The following is a 21671-nucleotide window of genomic DNA, read 5'->3' on the forward strand; positions in this document are numbered from 1 at the left end:
AAATCAGTGGTTCTTGTGCAAATACTCTGACGCTCCCGCTCAGGGATAAGCCCCCTTGCGCAAGTATTCTTGCAAGAGGCCAGTGTAGTCAGCCACGTTCATTTCTTGCACAAGAAAGCCTGATGGCTAAAATGGCGATCAGAGCTTTCTTGCGCAAGAGAGCGTCTACACGGGCACGGATGCTTTTGCGCAAAGGCACATGCCAGTATGGACGCTCTCTCGCGCAAATACTTTTAACGGGAAAACTTTTCTGTTAAAAGTATTTGCACAAAATCATGCCAGTCTAGACGCAGCCCGAGAGACCCGGGGACATGGCTGACGTGCCAGCCCAGGCGCTCTGAGGGGACACACCAAGGGGGCAGAGATGTGACGTTAGCAAGGCTCCTGTTACGGCTTCCCACAAGATTCCAGCCTGCAGGGTAGGAAAGTCTGGGCTGGACCAATAGACGGAGGTGGATGGAAAGCAGTGGAAAGTGGACGGGTAGTGACTAACGGCTCGATGGCAGGTTGGCCGTCGGTTTCTAGCGGAGTGCCCCAAGGGTCGGGTCTGGGGACGGTTTTGTTCAACATCTTTATGAATGAGGGATGAAGTTTGTGGATGACACTAAGCTGGGGGGAGAGGTGGATACGCTGGAGGGCAGAGAGAGGGTCCTGAGTGACTTAGACAAATTGGAGGGTTGGGCCACAAGAAATCTGAGGAGGTTCAACAAGGAAACGTGCAGAGTCCTGCCCTTGGGACAGAAGAATCCCAAGTATTGTTACAGGCTGGGGACCGACTGGCTAAGTAGCAGTTCTGCAGAAAAGAACCTGGGGGTTACAGTGGACGAGAAGCTGAAGATGAGTCACCAGGGGCCCTTGTAGCCAAGCAGGCTAATGGCACATTGGGAGGAGCATTTCCAGCCGATCCAGAGAAGTGATTATTCCCCTTTATTTGGCTCTGGGGAGGCCACGTCTGCAGTGTTGTGTCCAGTTCTGGGCCCCCCACTACAGAAAGGATGTGGACGCATTGGAGAGGGTCCAGCGGAGGCAACCAAAATGATTAGGGGGCTGGAGCACACGACCTATGAGGAGAGACTGAGGGATTTGGGCTTGTTCAGTCTGCAGAAGAGCAGAGTGGGGGGGGGGGCTGAGAGCAGCCTGCACCTCCCTGCAGGGGGGTCCAGAGAGGCTGGCGAGAGGCTGTTCTCAGTGGGGGCAGACGACAGAACAAGGAGCAATGGGCTCCAGTTGCAATGGGGCAGGTCTAGGTTGGATATTAGGAAAAACTCTTTCCCGAGGCGGGTGGGAAGCGCTGGGCTGGGTTCCCGGGGGGGGGGGGGGGGGGGGAATCTCCATCCCTAGGGGTGTTTCAGTCCCTGGCAAGGCTAAATCCCCACTCTGGCACATGAATGCAGAAGTGGGGGTCCCGCAGGAGTCCCCCAAAAGGCTAGACACAGGTAACCCCTTAGTCCCCAGGCTGCTGGCTAGCTCTCACGGTGGCGACAGTCCCGGCTGGACCAAGCCCTGGCTGGGGTGGCCGAGTTGGGGTGGGTCCTGTTTTGGGCAGGGGGCCGGCCTCGATGACTCCCGGGGTCTCGGCCCTCCCTGGGGTTCGGGTTGTTGCCGCGGTGACACAAAAGGCGAATGCAGCCGGAGCAAGGAGCTGTGTAATGATTTCAGTAACAGTCGTGACTTGAGCAGTAGTGATCCCCGCACGAGCACTCGTGCGCCAGGTGTTACACGCCCTGGGGAGCACCCTGCCCCCCCAGGCCTCAGCCGACGACGTCCCGCAGGGCGGGAGGCAGGTCGGGGAAGACAAAGCGATAGCCGCTCTCCAGGGTGCGCCGCGGCGCCACCCGCTGGCCCTCCAGCAGCATGACGGCCCGCTCGGGCCCGAAGACGGCTTGCACGGCCCAGGTGGGCAAGGGCAGGCGGGCCGGGCGCCCCAGGGCCGCGCCCAAGGCCCGGGCAAAGTCGGCGTTGGAGGTGCCGGGCGAGGCCGGGGACACCCCGTTGAGGACCCCGCGCACGCCCTCCGTCTCCAGGGCGTGGCACACGATGCCGGCCGCGTCCCGGGCATGGACCCAGGGGAAGGGCTGCTGGCCCGAGCCCACCGGGCCCCCCAGCCCCAGGCGGAAGGGCCAGAGCATCTGGGCCACGGCGCCTCCGCCCCGGCCCAGCACCACACCTGTGGGGAGAGCAGAGTCAGAGACCCCGGAGCCAGCCCCCAGCAACCTCCTGAGCCCCGTCCCCTCCCCCCCAGAACCAGCCAGCCCCACATTCCCTCCCCCCCCTCGGAGCCAGCGTCGCCTCCCCCCCAGAACCAGCCAGCCCCCCCATTCCCTCCCCCCCTCGGAGCCAGCGTCCCCTCCCCCCCACAACCAGCCAGCCCCCCCATTCCCTCCCCCCCCTCGGAGCCAGCGTCGCCTCCCCCCCAGAACCAGCCAGCCCCCCCATTCCCTCCCCCCCCTCGGAGCCAGCGTCGCCTCCCCCCCACAACCAGCCAGCCCCCCCATTCCCTCCCCCCCTCGGAGCCAGCGTCGCCTCCCCCCCACAACCAGCCAGCCCCCCCATTCCCTCCCCCCCCTCGGAGCCAGCGTCGCCTCCCCCCCAGAACCAGCCAGCCCCCCCATTCCCTCCCCCCCCTCGGAGCCAGCGTCCCCTCCCCCCCACAACCAGCCAGCCCCCCCATTCCCTCCCCCCCTCGGAGCCAGCCCCCCCTCCCCCCCACAACCAGCCAGCCCCCCCATTCCCTCCCCCCACAGAGCCAGCGTCCCCTCCCTTCCAGAACCAGCCAGCCCCCCCATTCCCTCCCCCCCACAACCAGTCAGCCCCCCCATTCCCTCCCCCCACGGAGCCAGCGTCCCCTCCCCCCCACAACCAGCCAGCGTCCCCATTCCCTCCCCCCACGGAGCCAGCCCCCCCATTCCCTCCCCCCACGGAGCCAGCGTCCCCTCCCCCCCAGAACCAGCCCCCCCAACCTCATTCCCTACTCCCAGAGCCCTCTTCCGCCCCCCCTTCAGAACCAGCCCCACTGCCCCTCCCCCCAGACGCACCGGATCTCACCACCGCCTGCCGGGTGCCCTCCCCGGGGACCTTGGCCGCCGCCTCCCAGGCGCTCACCAGGCGCGAGAAGAAGTCGAAGTCGCCGCCGGGACTCTCCTCGGTGTACTCGGCCGTGAGGCTGGGGGGGTAATACCCTGCCGGGCAGCGGGCAGGGGCTGTAGTGCCCGCCAGTGTCCCCAGCCCCTCACTGACATCCCCTCCACCACCGCCCCCACGCCCTGAGGTGGGGGGACGGACTATTTTCCCTCCCGCTCTGACGGCGGAAGGCTACAGTTTCACAAGCGATTGGCCTGGGACTACTTTCTCCCCCCCCCCCCCCCCATCTCCTCCCAATGGCGGAAGAACATCAGTGTTACCAGAGCTTTGGCCTGGAGCGTCAGGAGGTGGGACTATATTTTCCTTCTCCGTAGCGGAAGGATCGTATTACGGGACACCGCGCTGCGCCCCAGGTCCCTGCTCACTAGTGGCGGAAGAACCCCATAAGGGCTGCGCATTGTCCCTGGGGGGCGGAGGGCTATCTGCTCAGTGGCGGAAGGACACTTTTTGTAAGTGTGTGCTCCACCCACGGCTAATTCTTCCCCTCTCTATACAACGGCGGAAGCACACTTGTTCCACAAACTGCTGCGATCGGGCCTCTCGCGAATGGGGACTATTTTCCCTCCGTGGTGGAAGCACACCAGTGTCAGAGGATGCTGTCAAGGGCGGGGCATGAGCGGGGGACTATTTTCTCTCGGTGGCGGAAGGACACTATGCTTTTATGCGAGGTTAGGCCTATTTTTTCCTTAGTCGCAACAGGCGACTCCGCCCAAGGACGATGTCCACCTGGCGGAGGGATACCACGGGTGGGGCTGGTGCAAGCTGTGACGTGGCCATGTGCAATAAATACCTACGCCAGTGACGAGGACCCAGGCGCGGGGCGGCCGCTCGGCCCCCGGGAAATGGCCTTGGCTAAGGCCTTGGTGGTCTCCACCCGGCTGGCGACCACAACCCCGCGGAAGGCGTCATTCCACCTGCGGGAGGGAGCACAAAGGATCACGTCCGGACCGCCCCCCAGTCTCCTCTGCCAATCCAGCCCAGCCAACACTATTTATACCCTATTTAGTGCAACCCCCTAAACCTTCCCCCTGAAACAGCGGCCCGGGAGGAGAAAGGTTCCTAGCGGAAGTTTCACACTGACCAAGGCCCCTCTGCAGCTCCCAAAGGAGAGTTACCCTGCCCTCCCCCAGGCTGTCGGGGGGGGTGGGAGTGTGATAAATCACCCCCCCCAGCTATGGGAGGCAGGATGCTCACCCCCCACAGACTCCCCAGAAGCAGGTGGGGCAAAGTGTCCCCGCACCAGGGTACGTTTGTGGCTGGCCGTGGGGTGCCTGGAGGGTGCGGATGACCCCACATGGGTGTCCAGGTGCAACAGGGCGCTAGCATCAGTGAAACAAGAGGCCGGACAGTTGGGCAATGCCATTTATGCCCCCCCCCCCAGTGCACTCTCCTCATCCTTCCCCCGGGAAACACGACCCCAGACAAGAAAGGTTCTGAGTGATATTTATGTTTCAACCCCCGCCAATATGCCCTCAATTTGCAGGACGCACCCCCCCACACACACATCCTGCCCCTCCCCACTGTATTACAGGAGAACAGGAGAGACCAAGTCACTCCCCATCTGCACTTTCCTGAAGGGCTGTGTCACATCACTGGATTTTAGGGGGATCAGGCAGGTCACTGCTGCACCCAAAGGTAGGGGGTGTTTGCCCCAAGTCTGTACAAAGGGGGTCATGTGGGGGTGTCAAATGAAAGCTTCTGTCCTATCTGATTCTGCGTGTGCTACTCGTGTGCGCATGTGCGGTCTGCGTGTGGAGTGATGAATACGGACTCTGTGCTGGATACTGGCCTGGACGGCCTGTTGTAAAGACCAATTGTGCAATTTGACTGCGCTAATTAGCGAGGCTCCAGGGACACTGGCTCTCAGGGTGCCCAGTTCACACCTGAGGGATGCGTCTGGAAACCTGCAAACCAGCCAGGGCAGAATGCTGCCGGCACGTGAACCGGAGAGAGGGCTCCACCATGCGCCCTGCTCTGGCCAGGAGCACGCCAGGAGAGGTCTATACGGCCAGGAGGTGACTCCATCTTGCCTTCTGCTCCGGATCCCAGAGGCAGCCGCGCGAGGGACAGAGCCAGGCAGGGTGGCCGACCCGTCCTGACGTAGGAGGGGCACCAGAGACGGCTAAGCCGGCAGCTTGGAACATCCCTGCTAGAGCCTGAGTCGAGAACTGGGGGATTCGGTGCATGTCACTATTCTCCTTAACAACTTTCCTCTCCACCTTTTCTTTCTTTTAGTAATAAACCCTTAGATGGTAGATGCTAAAGGACTGGCCCAGCGTGATTTGTGGGTAAGATCCAGAGTGTGAACGACCGGGGATCCGTGGCTGGTTCTTTGGGACCGAGAGGACCCGCTGGGGGGTAGGTGGGATCAGGTTCTACAGCCCCTCACCTGTGTGGGGTCCGGGGCGGATTGGGTTAGGGGGAGCTGGGGTGCCCGAGGGGTTTTGCTCAGGAGGCTTCTGGCCGGCCAGATTGGCTGGAGCGGTCGGTGCGACTGGCGTGTGGGCTGTGGGGAAGGTCTCCAGTCCGGGGCTGTACGGAGCCCTGGGTTTGAGCCATTCGCCTGGAGCGGACGCCCCCGGCGGTGCCCAGAACCCGGCCCGTCGCAGGGATCCCTTCCCCCTCCAAAGCCCCAGGCGCACCTGCGAAGGGGGTTGAGGACGTTCTCCCCGGCCAGGTTCACCACAGCGTCGCAAGGGGGCAGGCCGGAGCGGGACAGCTCGTCCTGGGGAGACGGAGAGAGCAACGGTTCCCCGCGCCGCTCAGTTTTCCCCGCTCGCCCCCTGGCCAGCCCCCCGTCTCCTCCCCCCACCCCCTGGCCGGCCCCCCCATCTCCTTCTCCCCTCCCCCGGCCAGCCCCCCGTCTCCTTCTCCCCTCCAGCCCCCTCGCCTAGGGCAATACGTCAGTGCCTGCTGACCCTGCGGTTCGAGCCCTGGAGCATGCGGGTGGGGGGCGGATTGCACCCAGCACGAGGGGCGGGGGAGGAGGGGCTGGAGCCGCGCACTGACCCCCGGGACAGGGAGGGAACCGGCCCATGAGCGACTGGACCCCCCGCCCCTGGGCTGCCCCATGCACCCCACACCCCTGGAGCCCCCCACCCCCGAGCACCTACCCAGGTGATGCGGTCGGGCCCCGGCCGGCGGGAGACATGGGTCACCTCGTGCCCCCGGCTCCGCAGCAGCTGGGTCAAGGCTCCGCCCACAAAGCCGGTCCCCGCCCCCTGGGTTAGAGACACTTGCAGGAGCTTTCTCCACCCACAGCCCAGCCCTGCCCCCCAGCCCTGCCAGTGCCCCTCACTCCTGCCCCCCAGCTCCTGCCGGTGCCCCCCAATCCCACCCCACAGCCCCTGCCCCCCAGCCCTGCCGGTGCCCCTCACTCCTGCCCCCCAGCCCCTGCCGGTGCCCCCCAATCCCACCCCATAGCCCCTGCCCACAGCCCTGCCGGTGCCCCATCACTCCTGCCCCCCAGCCCTGCCAGTGCCCCCCAATCCCACCCCATAGCCCCTGCCCCCCAGCCATGCCAGTGCCCCCCAATCCCACCCCATAGCCCCTGCCCCCCAGCCCTGCCGGTGCCCCTCACTCCAGCCCCCCAGCCTGCCAGGGCGATCCGGGTGGTGCACAGCCCCACACCTCTCAGTGCACAGAGCAAAATTCATTCCGCACGTGGGTGGAAAAACTTGTGGGGGGGCATCGCCCCGCCCGGGGGGGCTCAGCCCCCAGCCCCGATGCACGGCCCGGCCGAGGCGCTGGGGGGCCGCGCAGGCGCAGTAGCGCTGCAATTAGCGCCCCCCGCGATTGCTGGCCCCCGCCCCGCACTCACCCACCAGCACCCCGCATGGCCGGGCTGGGCGCGCATGCGCGTGCGGAGACCCCGGCCGGCGGCTGCCCAGGCGCGGACACGCATGCGCAGCTGTCTGGAGCGGGGAGGGAGGGGTGAAGGGAGGAGCGCGGCTGGATTTAAAGGGACCGCGCCCCGTTCCACACACCGCCGGGTTAACCCCTTCGCGCCCAGCGGCCAGGCTCCGCCCAGGGGCCGTACAGGGGGGCGGGGCAAAGACGGAGGGAGGGGGGATCTGGAGGTCAGGGAATGGGGCGGGGGCTGCAGATGGAGACCGGGGCGGGGCTTAGCCGCCTGGAGGGAGGGGTGCATTTGGGGAGGGAGGGTGTATTTTGGGGGGTGTTTGGGGAGGGGTGGGTGGATGCAGGCTCTGTTTGGGGAGGGAGGGGTGTATTTTGGGGGGTGTTTTGGGGAGGGGTGGGTGGATGCAGGGCTCTGTTTGGGGAGGGAGGGGTGTATTTTGGGGGGTGTTTGGGGGAGGGGTGGGTGGATGCAGGGCTCTGTTTGGGGGAGGGAGGGGTGTATTTTAGGGGGTTGTTTGGGGAGGGGTGGGTGGATGCGGGGCTCTGTTTGGGGAGGGAGGGGGAGTATTTTAGGGGGGTGTTTGGGGAGGGAGGGGGTGTATTTTTGGGGGTGTTTGGGGAGGGGTGGGTGGATGCAGGGCTCTGTTTGGGGAGGGAGGGGTGTATTTTGGGGGTGTTTGGGGAGGGAGGGGTGTATTTTGGGGGGTGTTTGGGGAGGGGTGGGTGGATGCAGGGCTCTGTTTGGGGAGGGAGGGGTGTATTTTGGGGGTGTTTGGGGAGGGAGGGGTGTATTTTGGGGGGTGTTTGGGGAGGGGTGGGTGGATGCGGGGCTCTGTTTGGGGAGGGAGGGGTGTATTTTGGGGGGTGTTTGGGGAGGGGTGGGTGGATGCAGGGCTCTGTTTGGGGAGGGAGGGGTGTATTTTGGGGGGTGTTTGGGGAGGGGTGGGTGGATGCGGGGCTCTGTTTGGGGAGGGAGGGGTGTATTTTGGGGGGTGTTTGGGGAGGGGTGGGTGGATGCGGGGCTCTGTTTGGGGAGGGAGGGGTGTATTTTGGGGGGTGTTTGGGGAGAGTGGGTGGATGCAGCGGTCTGTTTGGGGAGATGTGGGTCCCATAAATAAATGAGGGATTCTTTTTCCTAGTCCTTAGGGTTTTTTTTCCTTCTGAGCCCACATACCTAGGGCTAGAAACGATTTTCATTTGTATTTTACTAATACATGTGACTCCAGGAGCAGGATCCTTTAGAAACAACTCACCAGAGATTTGGGATCAACCAACCAACCAACCTTCGCAGAAGAAATGCAATGAACCGCCCCCCTCCCCTGCCCCCGCTTCATTCTGGTTTAGTGCTTCTCTGGCCTTGCTGTGGTACCCCGGCCTTGGGCGCAAAGCTTCTAAGTTCTCCCTGTTCCTCGGTGGAAGAGAGATATGCACGGTGGTTGTCCCCCTCAGTAACATAGAAAATACACAACATTGGTTTTGTTAAGTACAAGCAGTGGGATTTAAGCGGTTGCAAGTGAAAACGGACAGGCCAAAGTGAGTCTGAGTACAAGTGAAAATACACAAAGCTCGTCTGCAGCGCTCACACTAATCCACTAAGAAACTCGCCACAAGCACGTTCGTCCCTGCGTCGTTGTTCTAAACATCACTTTCATAAGTCATGTTTCATAAAGGTTTAGAGAACATGACCTATGAAGCCAGGCTTCATGAACTGGGCTTGTTTAGTTTGGAAAAAAGAAGATTAAGGGGGGACATGATAGCGGTTTTCAAATATCTAAAAGGGTGTCACAAGGAGGAAGGCGAAAATTTGTTCCTCTTGGTTTCTGAGGACAGGACAAGGAGTAATGGGCTTAAAGTGCAGCAGGGGAGGTTTAGATTGGACATTAGGAAAAAATTCCTAACTGTCAGGGTGGTCAAATATTGGAATAAATTGCCAAGGGAGGTGGTGGAATCTCCCTCTCTGGAGATATTTAAGAACAGGTTAGATAGACATCTGTCAGGGATGGTGTAGACGGAGCTTGATCCTGCCTTGAGGGCGGGGGGCTGGACTCGATGACCTCTCGAGGTCCCTTCCAGTCCTATTATTCTATGATTCTATGATTCTAAGTCAAACCGCCGCCTAGCCGGGGCCAGATCTCTCCCCTTGTTCACAGTTAGATTTTGCTGCAAGTATCTTAGCTGACTCTCCTCTTGTGGCCTGGTCACATGCCTTTCGCGGACCAGCCACAGTCTGGGTTTACAGACAGAGGAGCCTAGTCACAGGTGGTTGGTTTGATCACTGAGTCATGAAGATCTTCAATTACCCCTGAAGGCCTCGTTAGCACGTTCAGAGTGAAAACCAGAGTCACACCTCTGATTTCTAGCTGCACAGGCGAGAATGCTGCACGCACAGGAATCGGAGACAGGCCTCCCGCAGGTTACAACTTTGAAATCGATGAATTACATGATGCCTCTTATGTAAAAAGCGCCCAGACGCCACAGTGATGGGCGGCAGCAGAGAACCCCAAGGAAGGCGTGAGGTCCGTGGGCCTCTCTCACGGCCGGAGCAGGCGCATCTCTCGCCTAATCCAGGGGACGAATTTAGCGATCCGCGTGTACACCGCCGGCGGGGAGCCGTTGATATTCCCATAGGAGACGAGGCCCTGGGGGACCCGGTTGCACACCAGGGGGCCCCCAGAATCCCCCTTCAAAGGCAAGAGAGAAACGAGACACCTTAGAGGCGCAATCAGTGCCCCACCCCCGCCCCCGCAGCAAAACTTGCCGTAATGCAGAAGAGGAACACAAGGCTGAGAGGGGCTAGAAAGTGCAATGGGGCAGGGGCCTGGCCTGTCTATGGGAGGGAAGCTCCCCTCCAGCCCCAGGGCAGGGTCTGGCTGGCTCAGGGAGTGGGAAGGGGGCAGGGGGCTGGTCCTCTCTAGGGAACTCGAGGGGGGGGAGTGGGCTGGACAGATGGTATGTACCCGGAAAGCCGACCCCCGCTGGAAGGGGCTCCCCGCACACAGCATGCTGTCCTCCCTGTAGCCGGCGCAGTACATGGTGCACGTGTCGTTATCCTGCACCTCCACCTCCACCTCGTGCAGCGTGTTCGGGGCCACGAGGGCAGCTGGGCTCCTGAGTCCCCAGCCGGCCACCAGGCACGTCTGCCCCGGCCTGACGGCAGAGCGCACCGAGGGCAAGGCCAGCGGCTTCACCTCCTCGGTCACCACCACCGGCTGCTCCAGCTGCAACGGGGAGAGCCCGATCGCACAGGGCACGAGAACCCTCAGGGCCCTCACGAGATCGTCCCGTCCCGTCCCCGGTCCTCCCGGCAGGGCCAAGCACCACAGACCAGTCGTTCCCAAACGTTTCAGCATCACGCCGAGTTTTGAGAAACCGTCACGCCCCCCCTCCCCCCCTCCAATAGAAGCAAAACTGGTTGAGCAAAGAAAACAAATAGGAACTGAACTGGGCCAAAAAACAAAAATAGCAGCCGGACTTACGCAGAGGTGGTTGATGCAGGGGGCGGGGGTGAGGGGCTGGGTCACCTCGCACCCCCGCCCCGTAATTTCTTCATGCCCCCCGGGGGGTACGCCCCCCAGTTTGGGAACCCATGGTCTAGAGACCAGGCGTGTGTCCAACCTGCTCTTCAATGTCTCCAGAGACGGGGATTCCACAACCTCCCTGGGCAATTTATTCCAGTGTTTCACCACCCAGACAGGCAGGAAGTTTTCCCTAATGTCCAACCTCAACTTCCCTTGCTGCAGTTCAAGCCCATTGCTCCTTGTCCTGTCCTCAGCGGCCAAGGGGAACAATTCCCCCCCCTCCTTGCTATGACACCCTTTCAGATACCTGAAAACGGCTTCATGTCCCCTCCCAGTCTGCTCCTTTCTAAAGAAGCCAAATTCTCCAGCCTTCCCCCCTAGCTCCTGTTCTCCAGACCCGTCATCACTCTCTGGACCCTCTCCAGTTTCTCCACATCTGTCCTGACGTGTGGGGCCCAGAACTGGACACAAGACTCCAGATGTGGCCCCCGTCTGCATCGAGCCCCCCCCCTCGCCCCGGGGGATCTGCTGGTACCTGCAGGAGCAGCAGGTCGTGGGTGAGGGGCTCCGGAGTGAATTCGGGGTGGGGGATGGTGCGCTGCACCCACAGGCGCTGCTGGGAGTCCTCCGCCGCGCTGAGGTCGTGGGCCCCCAGGGTGACTCTGATGTTGCTGGTCAATGGGGAAGAGAATGACATGGAGCCGGTGGGGACCCCCATCGGGGTCTCTCCCAGCTGGGCAGCTCTGAGCTGCAAGGCCCCCCAGGGACAAGGCTGCCTGCACTGCTGTCCAGGACTCCTGGGACCCGGCCTATCCTCCCAGCAAGCGGGGAGCTGAGATTTCAGGCCTTGGGGGGCACCGCCCCCAGCCTGGGCTTCGCTCCCTCGCCCCACTTACCATGCGATGCAGCCGCAGTGAGCCGCCGTCAGCACAAAGTCCTTCCTCACCAGCAGCCCTCCGCACCGGCCGGTGACCGCCTGGTCCTTCCACACCTCCACGTAGGCCATGTAGGGCCGGGAGTGCGGCCGGGACGCCCGCCCCCCAATGATCCGCCCTGCAAAAACAACCCCGCTCATCCAGAGCCAGTGGGGTGGGGGTGTGACGGTGCATCGGGGATCCCCGTCTCCTGCACCTCATAGTGGCAGGAACAGACGCCCCCAGCCAGTAGAACAGAGGGGGTTTATTGCCTCTCCAGGATACAGCACAGCACAGATGTAACCTGGTCACAGGGCCGGCCTAGGATGCCTCAGCCCCCTTGAGATGGGGGAGTCTGGGCCCCTAAATCCCAGCCCCTTGCTCAGGCTGCTTCCTCCATGATACGAGACAGAAACTAAAAACCTCTTTTCTAGCCCTGCCCAGTGCAGGTCTGCACCCTCCTCCCTTTGGGTCTGTCTACACTACAAAGTTAATTCGAATTAACAGCCGTTAGTTCAAATTAACTTTGCTAGGCACTAAACAGGCAAACCGCTAGTTGGAACTTAATTCGAACTAGCAGAGCGCTTAATTGGAACTAGGTAAACCTCATCCCACGAGGACTAAGCCTTGTTCCAATTAACTAGTTCGAATTAAGGGCTGTGTAGCCACTTAATTCCAACTAGTGGGAGGCTAGCCCTCCCCAGGTTTCCCTGGTGGCCACTCTGGGCACCACCGGGGAAACTCGTCTGCCCCCCTCCCGGCCCCGGACTCCTTAAAGGGGCACGGGCTGGCTACGGTGCCTGTGCCAGGTGCAAGCCTGCCAGCACCCAGCCAGCAGACCCTGCACCTGGCACGACTCGAGCCAGCCACCCACTGCCACCCAGCCCTCCGCCTCTTCCCGGGACCAGGCTGGCGGCTCCCAGGAGCCTGCCAGGGGCCACAAGAGGCGGTCGCCCACCTGGTCTAGTGCGGACATCGTGGACCTCATCCAGGTTTGGGGGGAGGCCTCCAACGTCCACGATCTCCGCACTAGGCACAGGAAAGTGGCCGTCTAGGGCAGGAGAGCTGCCAGCCTGGCCACCCAGGAGCAGGTTTGCATGAAAATCAAGGTGGTCCACTGAGACCCCCGACCCTGAGCCCTGAGCTTACAATGGCCGTCCTGGGTCAGACCAAAGGTCCATCTAGCCCAGTAGCCTGTCTGCCGACAGCGGCCAACCCTAGGGACCCTGGAGGGGATGGACCGAAGACAGTGACCAAGCCATTTGTCTCGTGCCATCCCTCTCCAGCCTTCCACAAACTTTGGGCAGGGACAACACTCCTACCCCCTGGCTAATAGCACTCCATGGACCCAACCTCCATGACTTGATCTCACGTCCCTTTAAACTCTGTTCTAGTTCTAGCCTTCACAGCCTCCTGCAGCAAGAAGTTCCACAGGTTGACTCTTTGCTTTGTGAAGAAGAACTTTCTGTTACTCGTTTGAAGCCTGCTACCCATTCCTTTCCTTTGGTGTCCTCTAGTCCTTCTATTACGGGAACTCATGAAGAACTTTTCTGAATGCACCGTCTCCACCCAACTCCTGCTTTTAGAGACCTCTATCCTGTCCCCCCTCAGTCTCCTCTTTTCTAAGCTGAGAAGTCCCAGTCTCTTTAGCCTCTCTTCATATGGGACCTGTTCCAAACCCCTGATTTTTTTAGTTGCCCTCCCCTCTCCCAGCCTCTCTCTTCCCCTCTCCCACCTCCTTTTCCCAGTCTCCCCGAGTTCTGTTCAATAAAAGAGTTTCTATTTTTGAACACACGTGTCCTGTATTTTGTACATCAGGAAGGGGGGCTAGGGAGGGGTCAGTGGAAGGAGGTGAGGGAGGAATGGGGTACGAGCCCCCGATGGGGAGGACTGGGCTGGCTCTGCGGGCTTCTGGGGGTGGAAGCTCTCCTGCAGCCTCCCAATTGCCCCCTCTCCCCAGATGGCAGCCTGCGGCAAGTGCAGCCGGGCTGATGGCCGAGTGCTGTGATGTGCCGAGTGTGGGCACTCAGGGCACTCCAAGCCAGGACTGCTTTGCAAGCGGGGCACCCCTGAGAACTGTCTTTCCGGGGTGGGGGTCGGGTCCCTTTAAGCACAGCCCTCGGCTAGCCTGAGACAGCATCTCCACGCTCTAAGTCCTCCTCTGATGCCCTGCTGGCACTGCTTCCGGCCAGCCTTAAGTCCTGTTCAGGGTCCACTCTGTGTGGACATGCTAGTTCGAATTAGAAAAAAGCTAATTCGAACTAGTTTTTAAGTCTGGATGCGCTAATTCGAATTAGCTTAGTTTGAATTAGTGCTGTATTGTAGACAGACCCTTTGTCTCTCCCTGGATGTCTGGGTCAATCCACATTTGGGAGAGTCGGTGAGAATCTCCCCTCCCAGCGCAGAGGGAAGTGGGGTCACAAAGCAGACAGCCCCCCACTGTGTCACACGGGGCTTGGATGGGATCAGAACCCCCCACCCGCCGCACGCTGGTCTCAGGCTGGGCCACTCCCGACTTCTAACTCAACTTGTCCAGTTGCTGTCCATAGTGAACCAGGACAGTAATGAGCAGCAAACGACGTGTTCTCAGAGGATACCTCATCCCTCAACACACATGTGCAAAGTCTATTAGGGTATGTCTACACTACCCCCCTAGTTCGAACTAGGGGGGTAATGTATGCATACCGAACGTGCTAATGAAGCCTGGGATTTGAATTTCCCGGGCTTCATTAGCATAAAGCTGGCGCCGCCATTTTTAAAAGCCGGCTAGTGCGAACCCCGTGCCGTGTGGAATGAGGTGTACAGATAGTTCGGAATAGCTAGCTAGTTCGAACTATCTGGCCCGTGCCGCGTGTAGCCGCGCAGCTCGGGGTTCGCACTAGCCGGCTTTTAAAAATGGCGGCGCCAGCTTTATGCTAATGAAGCCCGGGAAATTCAAATCCTGGGCTTCATTAGCAAGTTCGGTATGCATACATTACCCCCCTAGTTCGAACTAGGGGGGTAGTGTAGACATACCCTTAGAACAGGGGCACTGGACTGTATTGTGAGATAGATAGATAGATAGAGGAGGTGTGTGGGGATAGATAGATAGATAGATAGATAGATAGAGGGGGTGTGTGGGGATAGATAGATAGATAGATAGATAGATAGATAGATAGATAGATAGATAGAGGAGGTGTGTGGGGATAGATAGATAGATAGATAGATAGATAGATAGATAGATAGATAGATAGATAGATAGATAGAGGGGGGGTGTGGGGATAGATAGATAGATAGATAGATAGATAGATAGATAGATAGATAGATAGATAGATAGATAGATAGATAGATACAGGGTGTGTGTGGGGATAGATAGATAGATAGATAGATAGATACAGGGGGTGTGTGGGGATAGATAGATAGATAGATAGATAGATAGATAGAGGGGGTGTGTGGGGATAGATAGATAGATAGATAGATAGATAGATAGATAGATAGATAGAGGGGGTGTATGGGGATAGATAGATAGATAGATAGATAGATAGATAGATAGATAGATAGATAGAGGAGGTGTGTGGGGATAGATAGATAGATAGATAGATAGATAGATAGATAGATAGATAGATAGATAGATAGATAGATACAAGGGTGTGTGTGGGGATAGATAGATAGATAGATAGATAGATAGATAGATAGATAGATAGATAGATACAGGGTGTGTGTGGGGATAGATAGATAGATAGATAGATAGATAGATAGATAGATAGATAGATACAGGGTGTGTGTGGGGATAGATAGATAGATAGATAGATAGATAGATAGATAGATAGAGGAGGTGTGTGGGGATAGATAGATAGATAGATAGATAGATAGATAGATAGATAGATAGATAGATAGATAGATACAGGGTGTGTGTGGGGATAGATAGATAGATAGATAGATAGATAGATAGATAGATAGATAGATAGATAGATAGATAGAGGGGGGGTGTGGGGATAGATAGATAGATAGATAGATAGATAGATAGATAGATAGATAGATAGATACAGGGTGTGTGTGGGGATAGATAGATAGATAGATAGATAGATACAGGGGGTGTGTGGGATAGATAGATAGATAGATAGATAGATAGATAGATAGATAGAGGGGGTGTGTGGGGATAGATAGATAGATAGATAGATAGATAGATAGATAGATAGATAGATAGAGGGGGTGTATGGGGATAGATAGATAGATAGATAGATAGATAGATACAGGGTGTGTGTGGGGATAGATAGATAGATAGATAGATAGATAGATAGATAGATAGATAGATAGATAGATAGAGGGGGTGTGTGGGGATAGATAGATAGATAGATAGATAGATAGATAGATAGAGGGGGTGTGTGGGGATAGATAGATAGATAGATAGATAGATAGATAGATGGATGGGGGGTGTGGGGATAGATAGATAGATAGATAGATAGATAGATAGATAGATAGATAGATAGATAGATAGATACAGGGGGTGTGTGGGGATAGATAGATAGATAGATAGATAGATAGATAGATAGAGGGGGGTGTGGGGATAGATAGATAGATAGATAGATAGATAGATAGATAGATAGAGGGGGGGTGTGGGGATAGATAGATAGATAGATAGATAGATAGATAGATAGATAGATAGATAGATAGATAGATAGATAGATGACCTGTGACACTTCTCCCCTGGGGATTGTGAAGACGGGACTCTCGCAGAAGTGCTAGAGAAATGTGCCCAGGTCATGTCCATCAGTGGCTGTTAGCCCGGCTGGGCAGGGAGGGTCCCTGGTCTCTCTGTCAGGGCTGGGAATGGGCGACAGGGGAGGGGTCACTGGATGGTTCCCTGTTCTGTTCCCTTCCTCTGGGGCACCTGGCGCTGGCCACTGCGGCCGACAGGACACTGGGCTGGACCGGCCTTCGGTCTGACCCGGTCTGGCCACTCTTACATCTCCTGGTGGCCCCAGATAAAGTGTCTCCCTCCCCCAGCTACCCCAGGTGCATCAGGGCCAGGGTGAATCCAGCCCCCAGGGGACCCCTGGCCTGTTCCTCTCCCCCCCACTCACCAGCGTGGGCCCAGAGGGGCAGGAGGGCGGCTGCCGGCAGCAGGAGCAGCAGCAGCAGCAGCATGCTCAGCTCAGCTCAGCTCAGGTGCGTCTGACTCGCCTCCCAGGAAACCTCAGGCCACAGGGAGCTGTGGGCCCCACTATGTCACGTCCCCTGGCCCTGGGAACTCAGCCCCTCGGCCGTTCTCAGCCTCCTCCGCCCGGCCCCTCACCTCTCCTCCTCGCCGTCGGCGCCCGTCGCTCACGGCTCCGACCCCTGGCCCGGCAGCGCCCTGAGCGGATGAGTCGCGGGCGGGTAGCTCCTCCGGGTCCCTGCTGGCTCCTCCGTTCCCGCACACCCGGGCCGGTCGCGTCCCGGCTCACGGGCTGGGCCGGTTCCCTGGTCGTGGGTCTGGGCCAGCCGGGTTCACACACGGTCTCAGCCGCAGGATCCTGGGGTGGGCGGGTTGTCCGGTGGCAGCCGGGACCAGATGCATGTTTGTGGGGGCACAGCCTCCTCCATGCAAGCCCCCCCCCCGGTCTCGGCTCAAGAGGGGGGGCAGCTCCCCACTGTTCTGCCCCCCCCAGTCAGGCTCAGCTGCAGAGACCTGGCCCCAGGGACTCACCTCTCCCTTCGGTGTTGGGGGGGTTGCACCCCCAGGGCCCTGGCCACAGGTGCAGGAGGTGACGCTCTTCACACCCCAGGGCCCCCGCTCCCCACCGGCTCCCCACCGGCTCCCCACAGGCCGGGCCTACGTGACCCTGAGGCTTCCTGCCCCCCCCCCCCAGGGGGTGTATAAACCCAGGGCTGTGTGGGGAGCGCGCCGCTGCCCCAGGGACACTGACGATGCTGCTGCTGCTCCTGGCTCTGCTCCTGGCCCCCGGCGCCCCTGAGGGTGAGTCTGGGGGCACCAGCCCTGAGGGAGCCCTTTGAACCCCCCGGCAAGGCCAGGCAGCTGGGCAGACTGGGGGGCTTTCTAAGGGGAGGGGGCTCGGATAGGGCACCAGCAGCTCGCCGGGACCCCGCTGGGCACCCTGGGGTGGGGAGGTCCAAGGGGGCAGCTGGAATCACGGGGGGGGGGGTGACCCTGCTCTCTGCTGGCCCCCAATTCCCGCAGCCTCACACTCTCGGGGGGACCCACAGGGGAGACCAGCGGGGGATGGGCAGCCCAGCCCCAAGTGACCGTTGCGGAGACCCGGCCTGGAGCACCCGCTGGGCCCCTGATCCCGGAGGAGTTTGAGCCACCGGCCGCCACCTCGGGCTCTGGGTATGTGCCGGTCCCTGGGGCGCTGCGGGGGGGGGGGGGGGGGGGGAAGGGGGAGAACCGGGAGGGGAAGGGAAAAGGGGGGGGGCAAATTTTTCCCCTTCTGCATCAAAATGGAAGCAAGTGGGGGGGGGGACTAGAGAGCATCCCTGGCAGGCGTCAGACCCATTTCAGCGCCTCCCCTCCACTTGTGGGGAGCAGGGGCTGGTACCCCCTTGGGCCCGTCCCTCCCTCGCGGGCGCCTGACCCCCAGAGCCATGGGGGAGGGTCGGTCTCTCCCGCTGAAGCTGCTCCGCTGTGTATAAATCCTGGCGAGTCACTGGGACCCCGCGAGTGTGACTGGCTGTGCGGTCTAGTGGCTAGTGCACCCGTGGGGGGGGCAGACCAAGGTCCCCCCCACCCGTGAACTGGAATGGCCCCTCAGGGAGATTGAGGGAGGCTCCCCGGCCATCCTGGGGCTCTGTGCTGGGGGGCAGAGGGGACCCTGCTCTGGCTGGTGGCTGGGAACCAAACCCCCACCCCTGCCCCTGCCCCTGCCCCTGCCCCTGCCCCTGCCCCTGCCCCCTTCCCCAGGGACACAGCTGGAGGCAGGGCCTTTAACTGGTGGAGAAGGAGTCAGGGGGCGCAGTGTGAAAACTGCCCTGGGTGGGGGGTGACCAGAGGATGGGCAGGGAGGGGAGGGGGGAGCGGGAGAGAGGGAGTAGGTGGGGGAGGGGCAGGAGTGGGGGCTCTGCTGCCCCCCACGGCACCACATCCCGCCTCCCCCTGCAGCCACGTCCCCGCCACGCTCAGCGCCCCCAACGCCAGCCGCCAGGACCGGAGCCGCCCACGGAGCCACGTCCCCCCCAAGAGTCACCAGCCGGCCGGCACCCACAGGCTGGACACCAGGGTCAAAGACCTCCTGCGGCAGGTACCAGAGTCAGGGAGCCAGGACTCCTGGGGTCTCTCCCCAGCTCTGGGAGGGTAGCTGTGGCTAGTGGTTAGAGCTGGGCTCTTGGAGAAAGGTTCTCTCTCTGCTCTGGCAGCGGAGTGGGGGCCAGTGGTTAGAGCAGGGGGGCTGGGAGCCAGGCCACAATGGTCATACTGCTGGTTAGAGACCAGCTTGGATAGTGGCCACGTGTCTGGGGTTGGGAGGGGGCCTGGGGCTCTGGGGTTCAGTCTGTGTCTTAGGGTGGAGATTGTACCCCCGTAAGGAGCGCTGAGCCCTAAACCTGGGGTGTCCCCTGGGACTTGAGCGCCCCCGTGGAACCTGAAAATGGGAGTGGGAAGCACTTCCCCCCCACCCCGCGCTGTCTCCATCCATCTCCCCCCAACCCTGCGCTGTCTCCATCCATCTCCCCCCCACCCCACGCTGTCTCCATCCACCTCCCCCCCACCCTGCGCTGTCTCCATCCACCTCCCCCCCACCCTGCGCTGTCTCCATCCACCTCCCCCCCACCCTGCGCTGTCTCCATTCACCTCCCCCCCACCCTGCGCTGTCTCCATCCACCTCCCCCCGTCCCACTCTGTCTCCATCCACCTCCCCCCACCCTGCGCTGTCTCCATCCACCTCCCCCCGTCCCACTCTGTCTCCATCCACCTCCCCCCACCCTGCGCTGTCTCCATCCACCTCCCCCCCGCCCCACTCTGTCTCCATCCACCTCCCCCCGCCCCACTCTGTCTCCATCCACCTCCCCCCACCCTGCGCTGTCTCCATCCACCTCCCCCCCACCCTGCGCTGTCTCCATTCACCTCCCCCCCACCCTGCGCTGTCTCCATCCACCTCCCCCCGTCCCACTCTGTCTCCATCCACCTCCCCCCACCCTGCGCTGTCTCCATCCACCTCCCCCCCGCCCCACTCTGTCTCCATCCACCTCCCCCCGCCCCACTCTGTCTCCATCCACCTCCCCCCACCCTGCGCTGTCTCCATCCACCTCCCCCCCACCCTGCGCTGTCTCCATTCACCTCCCCCCCACCCTGCGCTGTCTCCATCCACCTCCCCCCGTCCCACTCTGTCTCCATCCACCTCCCCCCACCCTGCGCTGTCTCCATCCACCTCCCCCCCGCCCCACTCTGTCTCCATCCACCTCCCCCCGCCCCACTCTGTCTCCATCCACCTCCCCCCCACCCTGCGCTGTCTCCATCCACCTCCCCCCCACCCCACTCTGTCTCCATCCACCTCCCCCCGCCCCACTCTGTCTCCATCCACCTCCCCCCACCCCGCGCTGTCTCCATCCACCTCCCCCCCACCCCACTCTGTCTCCATCCACCTCCCCCCTGATGTGTAAAAGGGAAGTCAAATCCCTCGGAGCCATTGATTCCCCTATGAGGGGCACGTACAATATACATACATTGCTAATGCTTAGATATATTTGCTATTTGTATAGGAGTAAGACATGACAAAGGTCAAGGCCTGTCACAGGTAATAACTTATAATAAGGAGACGAGGGGAAGTGAAACCAGTCTTCTGTTAAGTGGAGATATGGATAGATTCCACATCCTTTAAACTTGTGACCGGCTCAAGCAGGAAAGGAAAAAGGGAAGTATGGCTCGCCCACTGTTCAGCAAAAGTGAATGAATGTAACACAGCTGTAACTGCAAAGTCAGCAAGTAGGCACTGTATTTAACCTCATTTGGAAAATTAACCTGACCTATAGGAATGCTAAATGTCAAAAATGAAGTAACCTATCATGTTAAGGCACCTAAACCAGGAAGGATGTGAACCCTATAAGAACCCCTGCATATGAGATGTTGGGGGTCGGCTCTGATTTGAACATTGAGTTCCTTAGCTGTACCGTGGTTGCAACCAATAAACTTGAGTTGGACCCAGCCTGAAAGTGTGACTCTCTTCTTGGGGTAAATCAGACTAGCCTCCAAGGGGACGAAACCAGCAATTTATGCAACACCCCCACCCCACTCTGTCTCCATCCACCTCCCCCCCACTCCGCGCTGTCTCCATCCCCCCCCGCCCCATGCTGTCTCCATCCACCTCCCCCCCACCCCACTCTGTCTCCATCCACCTCCCCACCCGACATGGTCTCCATCTACCTCCCCTCCCACGGCAGGTGGATCCAGCGACCGACATGGCCAAGGCCCCACAAGGACTCTGGGCCGCGCTGCTGCGCCTCGTCCGGCTGGCCGGTGGCTTGCGGAAGTGCCAGACTGCAGACAGATACAAGTGGTTCCTGACACAGCACGTTGACGAGCGTGTCAGTGGGGACCCCGCTGACCCCGACTACTGCACCGAAACGATGAAGGGTCGTCGCATTAACAGACCAAAAAAGCCATGTGGCTCGAAGGGAGCAAAGTGCAAATTGACAAACACCTTCATCCTCGCCCCTGCAGACGATGTCCGGGCCGTTTGCCAGCCCGGGGGAGGGACGCACGTCGTAGACAACCTCTTCCTCAGCAAGGAGAGCTTCGACCTCACCGTCTGCCGCCGGGAGTGTCTCAGTGTCAAACCGCCCTGCGAGTACGAGGGAGAGAACATCAGAGCCAGGGTCCTGCTGGCGTGCAAAGACGAGATGCCCGTGCACTTCGAATGCCAGACTGAAGAGGAGCCGATAGCCCTTGGCCAATCCCAACCCTGACCGGGCCACGCCGCCTGGGGGCCCCCGCGCCCCACACAGCAACTGGAGCGGGGCACAGAGACCCCTGCACCCCGCTCCCCCAGCGCCCCCCATGCAGTTCTCTCCCGTGTCCCCTTGTGACTTGCTTTGGGAAACAAAGGGGAATGTCCCAGCTCTATTCCAGGGGTCAAATTGTTTCCAAATGAAGGCCAATAGTGGCTGGGGTGAGCGGTGGGGGTAAGGAGAGGCGGGTGTGTGTGACTTAGGGGAGAGGGCTGTGAGTTTTGGGGGGGCGCACGGTGGAGCTGGGGGCATGGAAGGCGCATCTGTCCTGTACCCTGGGCACCAGAGATTGGCGAGGCAGGAATGGTTAGTTCTGCCG

General features: G+C 60.2%; 3 protein-coding genes across 4 annotated transcripts; 1 reads left to right on the forward strand and 2 right to left on the reverse strand.

Moving 5' to 3' along the window:
- Window positions 1-1628: 1628 nt before the first annotated feature.
- On the reverse strand, window positions 1629-7045 carry SDR39U1 (short chain dehydrogenase/reductase family 39U member 1). The gene is given in 7 exon segments (XM_075912196.1): window positions 1629-2167; window positions 3036-3179; window positions 3932-3974; window positions 3977-4055; window positions 5784-5866; window positions 6255-6488; window positions 6962-7045. Coding segments are annotated over 7 exon segments (1083 nt in total). The 3' UTR covers window positions 1629-1751.
- A 2350-nt stretch (window positions 7046-9395) lies between these two features.
- On the reverse strand, window positions 9396-20893 carry LOC142821350 (cathepsin G-like). 2 transcript variants are annotated; one of them, XM_075912241.1, is made up of 5 exons: window positions 20769-20893; window positions 11417-11573; window positions 11056-11191; window positions 9960-10220; window positions 9396-9683 (listed from the first exon to the last, which is right to left on the reverse strand). In XM_075912241.1, exons 1-5 carry the CDS (start codon window positions 20803-20805, stop codon window positions 9534-9536), a joined length of 741 nt encoding a protein of 246 aa, XP_075768356.1. In that variant the 5' UTR covers window positions 20806-20893; the 3' UTR covers window positions 9396-9533. The 2 variants fall into 2 exon arrangements, with proteins under 2 accessions (XP_075768356.1, XP_075768355.1); XM_075912240.1 differs by lacking the exon at window positions 20769-20893 and adding an exon at window positions 16498-16696.
- Window positions 20804-21319, forward strand: LOC142821351 (ribonuclease-like). The gene has a single exon (XM_075912242.1). It carries the CDS (start codon window positions 20804-20806, stop codon window positions 21308-21310), a length of 507 nt encoding a protein of 168 aa, XP_075768357.1. The 3' UTR covers window positions 21311-21319.
- The last annotated feature ends 352 nt before the right edge of the window (window positions 21320-21671 follow it).

The sequence above is a fragment of the Pelodiscus sinensis genome, chromosome 30, assembly GCF_049634645.1.
Source record: "Pelodiscus sinensis isolate JC-2024 chromosome 30, ASM4963464v1, whole genome shotgun sequence".
Classification (NCBI taxonomy): domain Eukaryota; kingdom Metazoa; phylum Chordata; order Testudines; family Trionychidae; genus Pelodiscus; species Pelodiscus sinensis.